Source organism: Patella vulgata, chromosome 4 (assembly GCF_932274485.2).
Source record: "Patella vulgata chromosome 4, xgPatVulg1.2, whole genome shotgun sequence".
Classification (NCBI taxonomy): domain Eukaryota; kingdom Metazoa; phylum Mollusca; class Gastropoda; family Patellidae; genus Patella; species Patella vulgata.
Genome location: NC_065882.2, coordinates 11,260,376 through 11,273,831, shown reverse-complemented (window position 1 = coordinate 11,273,831; position 13,456 = coordinate 11,260,376). Strand labels below are relative to the sequence as shown.

The 13,456-nt window shown below is 36.3% G+C and overlaps 2 protein-coding genes across 2 annotated transcripts; both read right to left on the bottom strand.

The window, feature by feature from the left end:
• Positions 1 to 2,532: 2,532 nt before the first annotated feature.
• On the bottom strand, positions 2,533 to 6,891 carry LOC126819542 (zinc finger protein 239). The gene is made up of 2 exons (XM_050547675.1): positions 6,829 to 6,891; positions 2,533 to 4,345 (listed from the first exon to the last, which is right to left on the bottom strand). Exons 1-2 carry the CDS (start codon positions 6,829 to 6,831, stop codon positions 3,335 to 3,337), a joined length of 1,014 nt encoding a protein of 337 aa, XP_050403632.1. The 5' UTR covers positions 6,832 to 6,891; the 3' UTR covers positions 2,533 to 3,334.
• Positions 6,892 to 11,411: 4,520 nt separating this feature from the next.
• LOC126819530 (zinc finger protein 892-like) lies at positions 11,412 to 13,061 on the bottom strand. The gene has a single exon (XM_050547661.2). The coding sequence runs from the start codon at positions 12,706 to 12,708 to the stop codon at positions 11,923 to 11,925; it is 786 nt and encodes a 261-aa protein (XP_050403618.2). The 5' UTR covers positions 12,709 to 13,061; the 3' UTR covers positions 11,412 to 11,922.
• Between the last annotated feature and the right edge of the window lie 395 nt (positions 13,062 to 13,456).

Here is a 13,456-nt window from a genome sequence, read left to right as displayed (position 1 = left end):
AACTCATGTTTTCCTTTTGCATTTGTTGAAACCTGCATTACCTATAGCGATTGTTGAAACCTGCATTACGCATCTATCGTAGCAATGATCTCTGTGTTAAAATTATATTTGGAACGTGTTTAACTAGTTCTATCACATATGTGATAATGACTGACACCAATATTGTCCTTTAATGAGTTGTTATTCTTAATCAGATTTGTGTAAGTGTTTCATTACCAACAAAAGCAAAAATATGCAACAACTCATGTTGACTGCCCAGATGATTTAGCTGCTGTGGGTGTATGTTTCGTTGCCTGGCAACTTATCTTTCCTTATGCTTTCCAAACAAGTGCAAGGGCGCGGGATGGTGATGACTAGTCATCTTGTTTGCTTTGTTTTGAAGAAGGTGGAGGATTGGATGGCCAAATGGTTAGCACGTCCGCGCTGTATCATAAGGCCTGTCACTGAGTCAACTGCCGTGGTTTCGAATCCCTGGTTGTACGTGACAAGGAGTAGGGTCGCCTGTTCAACCTCGTGGGTTTTCTCCGGGTCCTCCGGTTTCCTCCCACTGCTAAAGACCCCTATGCGCAAGCGAATTATTGAAATAAAATTAAACCATATGTTAGTCTCGAAATGATCTAGTTTGTGTCAAGTGGACGTTAAACCACATTTCTCTCTCTTTCTCTTTTACTTTAGCCAAAACATTAAAGAAAGGAATCAACAAAACAATTGATTAGACAACAGTTCCACCTACGGCTTCATCTAAAGATAGGTTGCCAGGCAACGAAACTCTGTGTATCAATCTAAAGTCAATCGGATGATAACTTTAGCCTCTAGAGCATCCACAAGATTTTTTTAAGTGATCAAGGGTCATCACTCTGGCAGTAATTATCCGAAATTGCTGAAAATGAATTGGCTTCTTCGTCTCAGGACCTAAAACATTGTGTATAAATCTTAAGTCAATCGGATATTATCTTTAGCCTCGAGAGCATCCACAAGATATTTCGAAATGATCAAGGGCCATAACTCTGGCAGTAATTATCCGAAATCGCTGAAAATCAATAGGCTTCTTCGTCTCATGACCTTAAACACTGTATAAATTTAAAGTCAATCAGATATTCACTTTAGCCTCTAGAGCGTCCCCAAGATTTTTTGAAGTGATCAAGGGCCATTACTCTGACAGTAATTATCAGAAATCACTGAAAATCAATAAGCTTCTTCATCTCATGACCTTAAACACTGTATATAAATTTAAAGTCAATCGCATATTATCTTTAGCCTCTAGAGCGTCCTAAAGATTTTTTGAAGTTATTGAGGACCATAACTCTGGCAATAATTATCGGAAATCGCTGAAAATCAATAGGCTTCTTCGTTTCATGACCTTAAACACTGTGTATAAATCAACTTTAACCTCACGAGCATCCACAAGCAATTGTGGACGGACCAACGGACAAAGCGATGGACAGATGGGGCGACGACAATATACATTTCAATATGGGCGTATAAAAAGAGGATAAACCGATATGTTTGTCAGTCACACAAGCTTTTAACACCCAGTTCATTCCAGAAATACTTTATCCAGAACATCCGATGATGCTGTCAAATTTGTGTGATGAAACCATGGATGAAACCACAGAAGAAGCCTTACAAGCCATATAATCTGCATTGAGGGAAATTTTGGCCAGACTGTGAGACTACTGCCTACTACAACTGCCAGGGGATCTTTTATGTGCACACCAATGTGTATGCAGGACCTTGGTTTTTCGTATCATCCGAACAACTAGACAGCTGTTCTTGTCAGGCCTTCTTTCCTGCACCACTGACAAGAGGCAACCAAGTTGGAAAATCCACATATACTTTCTCAGTCTGATAGATTGTTTCAATGGCATTTCGTAATTGAACTGGAATATACAGGTCACAATTCTATGGAATACAATTACTGCTTATTACTGAGCGACATTTCGACTAGGTTTCTCTAGTCATTATCAAGCAGTAATTGTATTCCATAGAATTGTAACCTGTGTATATACTTTCTCAGTCAATGCAGGGATCAAACACTCGACCTGTGGGCTAGCCAACCCACTTGGCTACCGTGGCTCCCCGAAGATATTGGGTTGCTATCTCGTTATTAGTTCCAGGTCTAGTGGTTTAATGCATGTACATGAAATCACAAGGTCCGTCATTGAGTCAAGTGGCATGATTTCGATTCTCCTGCTAGCACATCCATGTGATAAGGAGTAGGGTTGCCTGTCCAGCCACATGGGTTTTCTCCAGGTCCTTTCACAGCTAAAAATCCCAACGCGTAAGCGAATTATTGAAATAAAATTGAACCATATGACCTAGTGGACATTAAACACCAATTTCTCTCTCAGTTATTTTTTAATTAGTTAATTCGGCAAGCCACATATAATAACTGCTTTTGCAGGTTAGACAATGTTTATAGCAAACCATTACCAGCAAGTCAGCCACTAAACAACTGCTTTCTAAATATTTTATCATTTTCACTTTGTGAGCATAATAAGCAAAAAATTAAAAAACAGCTTTTGTGACAAAATGTGTTTTATTAAAACGAATCAAAGCATGACAAGACAACAATATTTCTTTAGTTAAGATTATACATGTACATGTACATGTAGAATAAAAAGTAATTACAATGAAGAGGGGGTTGAATAGACTTCTGGTTTCCCCTCATTGTTTAAGACTCCTCTATGTGCAAGCGAATTATTTAAATAAAATGTACCAAATTATGTTAGTTCCAAAATCACCAAGTTTGTGTGAGTGGATGTTAAACCCGATTTCTATTTCTGTCTATTTAACAGTGTGTGAAAAGGAGTAGACTTGAATTTCTAATGTAATGAAATGAAGTTTAACATGCTACTGTTCTGCTCCGACTGGGCCAAAGAATACAGGTATAAGCCATACAGTGTGCCATGAGGAAATTTTGACTCAGGCTGGGGCACTGCGGACTACTCTTTTATCAAATTCCAACTGCCAGGGGATTTTTTACGCACACGACAAAGTATACGCAGTTTGCAGTACCTTGGTTTTTTTTTAAACCAACCAAACAATTAGACAGCTATCCTTGCCAGGCCCTCCGTCCTGCACCACTGATGAACTTTCTCAGCGAACACAGGGATTTAACCCGCAACCTCCAGGCTAGTGAGCCAGCATCTTATGCACTGAGCCACTGTGGCTCTGTCTACTGTCCAACCTCATGGGTTATCTGGGGTCCTCTGAAAATGGCTTTGATAGAGTCAAGCGGATACCATATCTTTCTCTAAACATGCGTCTCGAAAAGGTGTTTTAATAAAAGTGAAGAATGTGCTATATAAATATTATCATTAATACTAATAAATCATATTTTTGCGTGAATTTTTATGTGAGTTTGTAGATTACAATTTTGGGTGAATGATTTCCCACAAATATCACATTTAAAAGCGTTTTCTCCGGTGTGTATATTCATGTGTATAACAAGACAAGTCTTCCGTTTAAATGAATTACCACAAACATCACATTTATACGGTTTTCCTCCTGAATGAGTTATCATATGTTGCTGTAGACTACCGCTACGACTAAATGATTTATCACAAACATCACATTTATATGGCTTCTCGCCTGTATGAGTTCTCCTGTGTTGCTGTAAATGTCCACTGGTACTAAATGATTTACCACAAACATCACATTTATGAGGTTTATCGCCTGTGTGTGTTTTTATGTGAACGTGAAGGGTACCCCGATCACTGAATGATTTACCACAAACATCACATGTATGAAGTTTTTCACCGGTATGAACTTTCATGTGTCTTTCAATATATCCTTTCTGAATAAATGATTTACCACAAACATCACATTTAAATGGTCTCTCGCCTGTATGAATTCTCACATGTGTCTGAAACTGACTTTGCGTATTAAATGATTTACCACAAAAATCACATTTAAAAGTTTTTTTTAAACCCATCTTATCTTGAATCTTATCGTCTTCTTTAAATTGTTGTAAAATATTTCCTATAGTCTCCTCTAAGTTAAGTACTTTGACATGTATTTCACAGTGTTTTTCTAAATCGGTCTCAGATTTAAATTCCCCATCACACAATTTACACTGATAAACAGTTTCAATATCTTCAGTTTTCTCTTCTTTAAACTGTACATGGCAATATTCATCTACATCATCAGTTTTCTCTTCTTTAACATGACAATATCCATCCATATCATCAGGGTTATTTTCTTTAACATGACCATATTCCTCTACATCAACAGTTTTCTCATCTTTAACATGTATTTTATTATGTACTTTTAAATCATCATATTCTTGGAAAATTTCATCACATAAAATGCACTGGTGAAATGTTTTAAGATCTTGAGTTTCCTGTAATATATTAAAATCATAACACAATTAGGCTACAAAAAAAAAATTCTGGTTCTCAGAAACCGCTATGGCATCAAAAATGGGCCACGTCACATGTTTTTATCTTTAAAAAAATAAAAACTAACTCTATTAAGCAAATGAAGAAAAGAGGAACTGAACACTAGACCTGTCTATCAAGTACATGTACAAACCCTGGGAAACACTATCCAATCACGAACGGCACTGGATAATAGATTGTTAATTTGTTATTCCACAATGATGGCAACATTTTACTGTCGATCTGTCATTTTGTACAATCAAAATGCCTAAGTATCTTTCCCAAGAACTATAACTGATAACTGTGAGAGAGATGACCGAAAGTATTCTCCCTTGGGAGATTGAGAACCAAAGTATTTCCTTTAATACTAATTAAACAATCTACGTCATGTTTCAATTTATTTCAATAGTTCAATTGCGTACAGGGGTACAGGTGAACCAGGAAAAACCCAAAAGATTGGTAGATTCCTTGGAGAATAAAAACCACAGCACTTGACTCAATGACAGACCATGTGATCCAACACACACACATTAAACCATTCGGCCACCCAACCCCTCTACAATAAGAGATATTAAACAGAGCTTAAACGTTTAGATTCTCTAATTTCTAAATCAATATTTCACTATTATTATGATTTAAAGCTGATTTTATGACAACAAAGAATTATTACCGTCTTATCAAAATAATCGTTGATTGGTTCAAAATAAGAATCCTGCTAAAATAACTTAAAGATCGACCAATTAAATGAACCATAGCGAAGAGGGTTGTCGAAAAAACTAAGGACATTTGACGTAAAAACAATATTTCCCCTCCTTCGTCACCCAAAATATTTTGATATTTTGTTCAGATTGTTTGCAGATATTGAGATCTATATTAAAGTATTAAATAAATATAATTTTTGTTTCTGAGATATGGAGTGAGGTTGTAAATTGAAGCCAATGGCCAATCTCGTTAAAAAGGGGTCTCCCAGTTTGCGTTAGTAAACGGACATTAACTCTGATTTTGATAAACTTGGTGTTGTTATACAATTCTGAGATGTCCGGCCTTCGGGAAATACCAAAGTTCTGGAAAAATATTTATATTTAAAAAAAGCTGCTCGTCGCTAGTTGCCGTCTAGTTACTATACTTGTAATGTTAAACTGTGTGTTTAACGTTACAATTGATACAGTCAAAGAATCCTTACGCAAGTTCAAATAGGTTCAAAAGCACAATTGTCAACACATATCATTGCAATTTGTATTGGAATAAGTAATTCTATGACAAATAGTGAAGACTGGACCACTAAAATAGTTACTGAACAGTTTTTCTTTGTAGTTATGCGTTCTACATTTGCATATTGTAATGACGTATTACACAAGCCGCCATGACACCAGCCAGTTGAAATTTCGCGTAGCTGTTGTGTTTCATCAAATCATATAATTATGCGGTAAGGCTTCACCTTTATTTCAATAGGAATTGATTTATTATATGTTAAGCTAGGTGCAGTACTGTTTTGGGTCAGTTTATGTGTAAATTAAGGGAGCTATAGGCCAGAAACCTTTTTGTAGTGATTTCACTAAAAAACCTGCGCAAAGGAACTCTGTAGGACGAGCCACTACTGTGGCTGGAGTAAGGCGGAAGACATCAGTAGTGGAACAATTTCTAGTTGCCGTCTAGCTACGAGAACGTAGCTAAAAACGTTGAGATATACTGATGTGTTTGTTTTTAGCTACGATTGGATGCCTTTAGTTCCAAGTGGCAAACTCAATTTCTTTATTAATGCATGTAATATCTTTAAAATAGATAAGTTTATGATATTATGATTAATTAAACTTACAGAAGCCAATGTAGTGGCACAACTGTCGCCTAACTCCAAATATTCACGTTTAAATTAATGAAGCGTTGTTTTTGTCTGACATTTCACCGCCATCGAAATCCATTCATAGTTACTGTGCTTTCGATTGTCCTTTTGATTGGCTGTTATAAAAGCCTTATATTTAGCCCCGCCTTCATGATGACAGCGTATCGTTTAAAAAGATGGCAGTCTTAGTAACGGCTTAACGCCTCGATTTTAAAAACGACGATTTGTACCCGTTTCAGGTAGGATTATATGCTTAATTGTAGTTGAGTGTTGTAGAAATATTATAAATAAATAACAATAATCAATCGTTGTTTTAATTAAAACTATTGTCAATTTTGTTTAAAAATGACGGGTGTGAATCGCTCCCGGAGCTGCAACGTTATAGGTAATGGGCTCATGTCTTATCTCGAAACACGGAGGGTTGAGAGATTAAGGTTTGTTATCTAGTTGCCGTCATGCATCTCATTAAAGATTTATACAAAGTAAATCTAATCAGTGTCATTTATCTATCGAGGTGACCATCCTAACTGTATGAACAGGTAGGCCTTCGTGCACCACCCTGCCTTCTAGAATGGCGAATTCGGTGAATTAATAAAGTTATCTCACCATTTTTACAAGAGAAGGCTTAATGTTCTAATCGTCAACACAAAGGCAGAATCGAACACTTCCGGTGTGTAGAATATTTTTAGTATGGACATGGACTAAACCGACACGAACGGTTCATAACCGCTGGTGTTATTGGGGATGCTCGACTATCAACTGACACACGGTAGCACGATTTACCCAAATTTCACCCATATCTACCATTATTTCTACTTATTCCATAAAAAATATATAACGATATTTGATTATATATCATTCTTCATACAAATTGTCATTTTTCATTTAAAACCGTAATATATTAAAGACCCCTCAAAATAAGATTTCGAAACGACTGTACTATATACCAAATAATACTAAACAAAATCTGAAAAGTTACTGAAAAATTAGGGACTCCATTGGGTTCGCAGTCTCCAAGCTTTCCCAGACCCTACTTGTATTACCACCGAACACCCAGTAAGGCCTCCCAGGACCTGATCTGAGCTCTCACTGTGCTCATGGGCTTCCAATGGACTTCCCATGCTCTTATGCTCTTCATGTAGCACCGCTGGTCACACAGATGGATCCCAGGGTTAATCCATTGAACAAACTGAACACCTGTTGGGACCCATCAATTTCACTGGGGTCCGGAGAAGTGGTTCAGGGACACTTGTCAAGAACTCTTGGTCAGGCATAAAAATGGTGAACACTCGTTGCTGGTCATGGCTCACACTGGGTCATGCATAAGACATGTGGGGCACTGTAGGCGAGTCATGGGTCAAGCTAGGCCCCTTTTGAAAACTGTGTGGCACTCTAGGTCACAAATAAAAATAATGGGAAACTCTAGGTCACGAATATAAATGGTGGTCACTCTAGGTGGGTAATGGGTCAGGCTAGGCCGCACATAAATATAATCTGACACTCTAGGTTGGTGATGGATCATGCTAGGTCAAACATAAGACTTGTACTTGTAGGGCATTGAAGGTGGGCCATAGGCCAAGCTAGGCAACGCATGAAAATTGTGGGGCACTGTAAGTGGGTCATGGGTCGAGGTAGGCCACGTATAAAAATTGTAGGGAACTCTTGGTGGGTCACATTGTTAGGTGAGTCATGGGTCAGAGGCCTTACATACAGATTGTGGGGCACTCATGGTTACACTTAAAAATAGTGGACATTCTAGGTGGATAATGGGTCACGCTAGGCCACACATAAATATATTGGATCACTCGAGGTTGGTCATGAATAACGCTAGGTCACACATAAGAATTGTAGGGAACAGAATTTATATATACATTGAAAACTGAAATAAAGACTTGCAATAACTGCATCTTGAAAATAAAAACAGAAATGAAACAGGTTTTAACGTCCTACTGTTCTGCTCCGACTGGGCTAATGAAAACGGGCATACTCCATACAATGTGCTATGAGATAAATCTTTTCTGGACAGCGGCGCTACAGCCTATTGTTTATTTCGGATTCCAACTGCCTAGGGTTCTTTTATGTGCATTGTCAATATGCACACGGGACCTTGGTTTTTCATACTATTCAAATGACTATATGTTGTACCTTGACAACCACACCGGAAAATCACAAACTTTATTGGCCAACATTGGGATCAGACACAGGACCTCTAGGTTGGCCAGCAGGTGTCTTACTTACTGCACCACTGTGGCTCCCGATGTTTATAGGATACAAGTGACAGCTATCACTGTAACTCAGGTATCATTTAATCTTAGGTATGTAGCACTAATTTCTTTCACATTTGTTTAATATCAATCAAATCTTTATTTAACAATTAGTAAAAATCATTTAAAATAACCCCAAAATCATCTTGTACATAGTTGTTATTTTTTTAAAATAAAGAACAACATTGTTTTTATTTTGTATTATTGTGTCCAGTTTAAAGCAGATTGATTAATTTTGATAATGAGTGCCCAAGTATTTAATTCCCTGAGCACTGTTCAAAAATTAATCATTATACATCAATAATAAATTGGGTTGTTTATTTTTTTTAACAGCGATTGAGAAATTAAACACTTTGTAAATTGGACACTCATTATCAAAATTGAATGGTCAGCTTTAAACTGGACAGAATTACAAATTAAACGATTTATGGTGATTTTAAACAGTTTTTACAAATTTTTAAACAAAGATTTGATATTAAACGAATGTGAAAGAAATTAGTGCTAGATACACAAGATTAAATGATACACCGGTTACAGTGTATCCAGTCAATGCGGCCCCCATATGTTATGAAGCTATATGTACATTCTGTGTTGCACTTTCTTATTATTTCATCACTTTTCAAGATAAAGTTTGTTGGTAGAATAAACAAAGGGTACGCCCACTCTGTGGGTAGAATAGGCCAAGAGTACGTTCACTTTGTGGTTAAAATAAGTAAAGGGTATGCGCATTCTGTGGGTAGAATAAGCCAAGGGTATGTCCAATCTGTGGGTAGAATAATTCAAGGGTACTTCCGCTCTATGGGTAAAATAAGCCAAGGGTATGTCCACTATGTGGGTAGAATAAGCAAAGGGTATGCCCACTCTGTGGGTGAAATAAGCTAAGGGTACGTCTACTCTGTGGGTAAAATAAATCAAGGGTACATGTATGTCCACACTGTGGGTAGAATTAGCCAAGGGTGTGCCCACTCTGTGGGTAAAATACGTCAAGGGTACATCAACTCGGTGAGTAAAAAAAGTCAAGGGTGTGTCCACTCTGTGGGTAAAATAAGCCAAGGGTATGTCCACTTTTTGGATAAGGGTAAAGCAAGGGTACATCCACTCTATGGGTAGAACAAGCAAGGGGTGCGCCCACTCTGTGGGTAAAATAAGCCAGGGGTACGTCCACTCTGTGGGTAAAATAAGCCAAGGGTACGTCCACTTTGTGGATAAAATAAGCCAAGTTTATGTCCACTCTGCAGGTAGAATAAGCAAATGGTATGTCCATTCTGGATGAAATAACAAAATCAAAAACCAGATTTGGTGACAAAATGTGTTTTATTAAAAAGAATCCAAGGATGACAGTAGAATTTCTTACATGTATGTTGCATTTTGTGATATATAACAGTAAACACACTAACAATAGGATAAAATAGTAATACATGTAACAATGAAAGATCACCTGTGAACAAAATGCAAGCTGAATCAAACCTTCCCTAAATTTAAGTTTAACTGAACACATTACTTCATTCTGAGCTAAGTTTGGGCTGTTTGTAGAATAGTGGAGTCTCAATTGTCATTGCTACCTTTTTCCAGTTTTTAATTAAAACATTTAATGCTAATTATTTTTAAATCCTTTAAAAATTATGAACATCTAATGGCCTAGAGAGTTGATTATGGCTGTGTGAAGTTAATACATGTAAATGTCTAATTTAAGGCCTAAAGAAATACATGTAATAGGCAGATTTAACTCTTGAATAATGCATCTATCTACATTTATAAGATGATTTTCACCATTTAATTTAAGTTCTTTGATGTCCAGTAACATATTTAATGCCTTTACATATTTCCACATAAGGTGAGCAGATTCTTTTTCCCAAAGGTTTTTTTTTCTATATGCATTGATGACTCTTTCTTTTTTTATATATACATGGACTTTTCTTTTTTTGTTACTCCTTTATATGTAAATAATTTTATTTAAATCAACCTGTCCATAATATCATGTAATTTATTGGACATTAAATTTCTAATAAACAACATTTTGCCTCATTTGTAAAATTTGATTTAACGTCCACTTGACACAAACCTGGTCATTTTGGGACTAACATATGGTTCAATTTTATTTCGTAATTCGCTTGTGCGTAGGGGTCTTCAGCAGTGGGAGGACCCGAAGAAAACCCACAAGGTTGGACATGCAACCCTACTCCTTGTCACATGCAACCAGGGAATCGAAACCACGCCAGTTGACTCAATAATAGACTTTATGATGCAGCGCGCTAACCATTCGGCCATCCAACCCCCCATTTCCATATGCACAAGTTTATGTCAAGTTGACGTTAAACACAATTTATCTCTCTAAATTTTTATGCTTTGAGTCGGTGTTTTCGTGAATTTTGATGTGTCTTGGTAGATTAGATTTTTGGGTAAATGATTTACCACAAATATCACATTGACAAGTCTTCCCTTTAAATGAAATGAAATGAAATGTGGTTTTATGGCACGTCAGCTCTAACCGGGCTATATTGCGCCAAACATATGGTGAATATTACAAGACAGGCTAAATTATATCACAGAAAAACATTATATGCATAAATAAAAACAATATCACAGTTAGTAAAATTAAAAATAAAATACAACTTTTATGCATATAAATATTAAATACAAAGATAGGTTGCCAGGCAACGAAACATACGCCCATAGCAGCTAACTCGTCCGGGCAGTCAACAAGAGTTGTCACATATTTTTACTTTTTTCGGTAATGAAACATTTATAATACATTAAAATCTGATTAAGAGTAACAACTCATTAAGTAAATATCAGAAAACCATTAGAATTTGTTTGGTTTTTATAAAGTTTTGCCCCATGCTAACGTTTAGTATAGGAAACTTTTAACATCATGGATTTAGCTGTTCAAGTCATAAAAATTCGTTGAAAATTAATATACTTGTTTGTCTCAAGACCTTACACTCTGTGTATGAATCTGAAGTCAATCGGATGATAACTTTAGCTTCTAGAGGGTCACAAGGTTTTTAAAAGTGTTCAAGGGCCATAACTTTGGCAGTAATTATCGGAAATCGTTGAAAATTAATACGATTCTTCGTCTCATGACCTCAAACACTCTGTATCAATTTAAAGTCAATGGCAGACCCATACACAATACACCCATAATCGAGTTTAGATCTTATTAAAGCTCGATATAATATGAGCAAGACCTTACGGTCTGCTCCCCAGTCAGTGTTTGATAAGACTCTCAAAATGTTGAGGGCTTTCAGACATTTCTTCTTGAGGGTTTTGATATGTGGCCCTTTAAATGAATTACCACAAACATCACAATATGGTTTTCCTCCTTTATGAGGTTGGACGGGCGACCCTACTCCTTGTCACGTACAACCGGGGATTCGAAACCAAGCCAGTTGACTCAATGACCGACTTTATGATACGGCGTGCGCACGCTAACCATTCAGCCATCCAACCCCCCTCCTCCTTTATGAGATATCATGTGTTTCTTTAGACTGCTATTCTGAGTATATAATTTACCACAAATATTACATTTAAAACGCTTCTCGCCTGTATGTGATTTCATGTGTCTCTGTACATCAGAACTGGTACTAAAACGTTTACCACAAAAATCACACTTATAGGATTTTTCGCCTGTGTGAGTTTTTAAGTGCCTGTGAAGGCTGCCTTGAAAACTGAATGATTTATTACAAACATCACATTTAAAAGGCTTCTCTCCTGAATGAATTCTCAAGTGCCTGTTAAGGGTGCCCCGATCACTGAATGATTTCCCACAAACATCACATGTAAAAAGTTTTTCTCTTGTATGAACTTTGATGTGTTGCTGTAGAGTATTACCTCGGCTGAATGATTTACTACAAACATCACATTTATAAGGTCTCTCGCCAGTATGAATTCTCATGTGTATCTGTACATAATAACTGTTGCTAAATGATTTACCACAGACATCACATTTATAAGGTTTGTTACCTGTATGAATTGTTATGTGCCTGTTAAGGATACCCCGATCACTGAATGATTTACGACAAACATCACATTTATAAAGTCTTTCTGCAGTATGAGTTTTCATGTGTCTTTCAATATATCCTTTCTGAATAAATGATTTACTACAAACATCACATTTAAAAGGTCTCTCGCCTGTATGAATTCTCACATGTATCTGAAACTGACTTTGCTTATTAAATGATTTACCACAAAATTCACATATAAAAGGTTTTTTAAAACACATTTTATCTTGAATCTTATCATCCTCTTTAAATTGTTGTAAAATATTTCCTATAGTCTCCCCTTTGACATGTATTTCACAGTGTTTTTCTAAATCAGTGTCAGATTCAAATTCTTCATCACACAAATTACACTGATAAACAGTTTCAATATCAGTTTGACAAGATTCATCTACATGATCAGATTTCTCATTTTTAACACGACAATATTCATCTACATCATCAGCTTTCTCTTCTTTGACACGACAATATTCATCTACATCATCATTTTTCTCATCTTTAACATGTGTTTTATTATGTACTTTTAAATCATCATATTCTTGGAAAATTTCATCACATACGACACACTGATGAAATATTTTAAGATCTTTGGTTTCCTGTAATATGTAAAAGTTAAAATATCATTAGTTTCTTATAATCTATAAAAGAGAGGCTGCCAGGTAACAATACATATGCACACTCCAGCTACATCGTCTGAGTGGCCGACATATTTATTCTTTTGTAGGTAAATGGGGGCATTTCATACAGATCAGATTATAATTTTCGTCAGTGAGGGTTCAAAAGGTTCTGTAAGCAATTTACAGAAATTGTTGAAATTCAACAGGCTTTTTCTTTTTTGTAATTTAAGTAATGCATATAAATTTCATACAGATTGGATGATAACTTTTGTTGTTTGAGCATTCACATGGTTGAACAAAGTGAAATGTAATTAACAGAAATTGCTGAAATTCAATAGACTTCTTTGTTATGCAT